This window comes from Artemia franciscana, unplaced genomic scaffold, assembly GCF_032884065.1.
Source record: "Artemia franciscana unplaced genomic scaffold, ASM3288406v1 Scaffold_7721, whole genome shotgun sequence".
Taxonomy (NCBI): domain Eukaryota; kingdom Metazoa; phylum Arthropoda; class Branchiopoda; order Anostraca; family Artemiidae; genus Artemia; species Artemia franciscana.
In genome coordinates this window covers 5,377-9,590 of record NW_027067777.1, presented here as the reverse complement: position 1 = coordinate 9,590, position 4,214 = coordinate 5,377, and the positions used below count along the sequence as shown (strand labels likewise).

At 34.2% G+C, this 4,214-nt stretch overlaps 1 protein-coding gene across 1 annotated transcript; it reads right to left on the bottom strand.

Annotated features, from left to right (window-relative positions):
- Positions 1 to 1,183: 1,183 nt before the first annotated feature.
- On the bottom strand, positions 1,184 to 3,703 carry LOC136043648 (uncharacterized). Its single transcript, XM_065728545.1, has 2 exons — positions 3,232 to 3,703; positions 1,184 to 2,982 (listed from the first exon to the last, which is right to left on the bottom strand). Exons 1-2 carry the CDS (start codon positions 3,701 to 3,703, stop codon positions 1,184 to 1,186), a joined length of 2,271 nt encoding a protein of 756 aa, XP_065584617.1.
- Between the last annotated feature and the right edge of the window lie 511 nt (positions 3,704 to 4,214).

The window sequence follows — 4,214 nt, the reverse complement described above, 5'->3', positions numbered from 1 at the left end:
GAATTGTACAGCAATAAAGAAATTATACAAAAAAAAACTAATAAGGCTACCATGACTACCATGTAATAAAAAGATTACCATGAACTTAAACTTTTTTTAAGCCTAGTTGTTGGCTTTGTAGATCCAATAGACAGGATACATAGTTCATGGCTGCACTGAATCTGGAGAAAATGTAGATAAACGGCAAGTCTTTCGGCCATTTTCTCCATTTCTATTTTTCTATTTCGTTTTTCTGCAGAACTGTACAGCAATAAAGAAATTATACAAAAAAAAAACTAATAAGGCTACCATGACTACCATGTAATAAAAAGATTACCATGAACTAAAACTTTTTTTAAGCCTAGTTGTTGTTGTTGGTGTAATTGAATGGAGCTTCCAGAATTTCTTCTCTATGCTCCAGGATCTTTTTTCTGTTTTATCATCAACCTAGAAAAAAAAAAAAAAAAAAAATCTTCAGTCATGCTTTGTCGTACTGATTAATATACTACACACAAACTAACAATTAGTCTAATACCCTGTCAAAAATTATAAAATATCAATTAAATCAATTATATATACAATAATTAAAATAGTCAAAAATTCAGAAAGTGCACAAATCCAAAAAATTTTCAACTAACCAAATCATGGCACTTCCTACATAAAGAGGGATTTCCTACCGTCCTTAGGAAATCCCTCATTGTAGTGGCGTCAAAAATTACCAAAAAATAATTTAAAAAATAACAACAATCAATACACTTTCATCATATATATAACAAAAAAAATTACCAAATTTCAAATATATTTTAATTCGACAGACTGACAACTTGCTTTGATTAACAAACATATATAAAAACAAGTGGTAAATCCAATACCAACAAAGAAATAAAATTAAACTTAAATATATACCCCCAGCAAATAAAAAGTAAACTAGATTATATATATTTTGACTATTCAACCATAAAAAAATAAAATAATACAAAATCCACTAAATCAATCATACTTACACATTTTTATATTTACAATATTGATTTTCAATTATTTAACAGGGGAGGAAGAACCGGACATCTTTACAATACAATTCATGCATTGCCATACACCCACATATACTACACTATTCATTATTTTACAAAACATCAATTAAGCCAATATCCTTTACATATTGTCCTAAATACTTAACTGTCTCCCTTTGTTTATTCTTTGCAACCTATCCTAACAGTTCTTTTATTCTGAACTGAATACCACTCTTTAGTATTTGTTCCTTTAGTCGTGACCTTGCAGTCTCGTACTTTTTGCATTCCATAATTATATGTTGTAAATTTTCCTCCACTCCACAGACATTGCAGTCAGATGAGTCCGTCATATTCCATCTTTTCAGCATCTTTTTCGTCTTTGCATGCCCAGTCCTCATTCTGAATATTATGTCTCCAACTCTTTTTTCTGGATGCTTCATTTCATGATTAATGTATCTGTATTCAGTGATTTCTAGGTACATGTTCAGTGATCTTTTCCTGAATTCTTCCAGTTCAACTTCTTTTAGCTTCTCAGCTATCTTTATTGTGGTTTGGATATAAGGTAAAGGTGGATTTTCCATTGTTTCTTTCTTAGTAGCATCCTTAGCCATTTGGTCTGCTCTTTCATTTCCTGATACACCTACATGGGCTGGGATCCATATCAATGAGACACAGCTTCCTGTCTCCTCAATCATTCTTATATTTTGGACAATATCCCTTGCCATTGTTGGGGCTTGCTCGTGTGCTACTTTGGGGTACTTTAGGCAAGATAAGGAGTCTGTACATACTAGGTATTTTCCTTCTTTTCCCTCTCTGACTATTTCTTTTATTGCTGTATCAATAGCAAATAGCTCAGCCATATGAATACTTGTGTGGCCCGACAGCCTATACTGGGTTCCTAGTTTTTTATAATCATTCCATATACCACAACCAGTGCGACTTCCTATTTTGGACCCATCTGTAAAAAATTTCCTGTAGTCTCTGTAGTTTTCCAGTTCACTCAGTGCAAATTGCAGCAGGGACTGCTCAGACATTCCTGATTTCTGTCCTATTTCTTCGTGGATTTTCCATGAGATATTTCTTTCTAATCCTTCAATTTTGTTTGTCTTGTCAGTTGGAATTGTGAGAGGTGACATGTTTGTTGGAAAGTCCTTCATAAGTTTGACTAGAGATGGTGTGTTGTGAATTTCAAATCTGTAATCCATAAGGTATGGGTCCATTATGATCTCATTTTTGATAATGTCTTCTTGTTCAGTTCCCCTCTTCTTTAATAAATATCTTGCCATAAGTATTTTTCTTCTTGTGGGTAGTGAAGTCGTTGATGTTTCAATATGTAAAGCTGGGATTGGTGTTGATTTTAATGCATTTGTTGTCCTTCTTAGTGTCTCATTCCATTTTGTATTTAATTTTGCAAGGATTGTTTTCTTAGCAGATGCATATACCAGAGATGCATAATCAATTTTTCCAAGGATTATCGCTTTAGAAAACTGCATTAAAACATCCCTTGGGACTTCATACTTTTTGTTACATATTGCATTAATAAGCATTTGTCGTCTGTCTACAGCTGTTATGAGTTCTTCTATATGTTTTTCCCAGGTCAGCTGACTATCAAGGAGAACTCCAAGGTAGCGGACACTCTCTGTGCATCTAATTTTCAATCCATTCAGGAATATATCTGGGTCTGGTGCTTGTCTTTTTTCACTGGTGAACATCATCATTGTTGTTTTCTCTTCTGAAAGGATAATTTCTTTCTCAGCTGCCCACTGTTCAATGAAATTCGCTGCTTTTTGAGCATATGTCTGAATTTCTTCTCTTTGTTGGCCTTCAACTGTAACAGCTAAGTCATCTGCATATAGATATATTTTGACTCTTTGGAGGTTATCTGCATTGAGATCACTTATGTATAGTGCAAATAACAAGGCACTGAGGACTCCTCCTTGGGGGACCCCACTTTCCAGATTCCTTATAGTTGACAATGCCCTTTTTATCCTTACTGAAAAAGTTCTACTGGTTATCTATTCCTGAAGCCACATACTGTACCTTCTATCTACTTTTAGTTCTTGAATTTTTTCCTTAAGTTTTTCAATATTTACTTTATCAAATGCTGCTTTAGCATCAAAAAAAACTCTACAAGTGTGTGTTTTCTTCAAGAAGCCTTTTTTTACATGATGCTCAAGCCTTATTAGGGTGTCGGTGGTACTCCGGCCTTCATAGAATCCACACTGCTAAATTTGAATATTGCCTTTCGGAGCCTTTATAATCTTTGCTTTTATTGCCCTTTCAAGTAATTTAGCAAGGCATGATAGTAGAGAGATTGGCCTGTAAGAAGCAGGGTCTTTAGGATATTTTCCAGGTTTTAGGATTGGATGGATAATAGCATGTTTCCATATTTGTGGTACAACCCCTTCATTTAAGGATTTGTTAAATAGTTCTAAGATTATTTGCATGGTCTCAATGGGAAGAGCTTTTAACATATTATTGTGGACTCTGTCATTTCCTGTTGCACCTGACTTTAGCTCAGATACTGCTCTTTGGATATCCCTTAATTTAAGCAAAGGTTCTTTTTCATTGTTATTCCAGTGCTTGTAATTGTCTGGAGTAGTTTTATTGAGGTTATTGGTGCCTTGTCTTCTGCTTCTTTTAGATGTATTTTCAAATTGATCAGCTAAGATCTCTACTTTTTCTGCATCTTCAAAGGCTTGTTGTCTACCCATTTGGAGAAGCTTTGGTTCACACACATATGTTTCTCTTTTTATGTATTTCTTAAAATTCCTCCACAAGCATCTTGCAGGAATGTTTCCTCTGAATTTTTCATGAATTATCCAAGTCCAAGCTTTATATCTCCTCTTTGACAGTTAGTCTGAGCTGGGCTGTCACTTTATTTATCTCAGCTTTTAGTCTGCTCACAGAAATGTTTATATTTCCAGAGTTCCAACTTTTTTTCAGTTGATTTCTTAGGTCTCTTCTCTTTTTTTTTATTGCTTCACATTTGGCTGTCCATCCTGGGGTAGAATTATAAGTCTTCTTTTTCAATTCTTGGCTACCTTTTATAGCTAGGTGTTTTTTTCCCAGCTTCTATCATCTTTTCTGTGACTTCTTTAATAGCGTCTTCAGTAGGTAGTGTTCTTAGGTTGGGTAAATTAAGTTTTGATATTTCTTCTTTCCATTTAGCAATTCTCTTGTGAGAAAATGGCCATTTTTCTCTTGTTTCACAGGCAGAAGGCT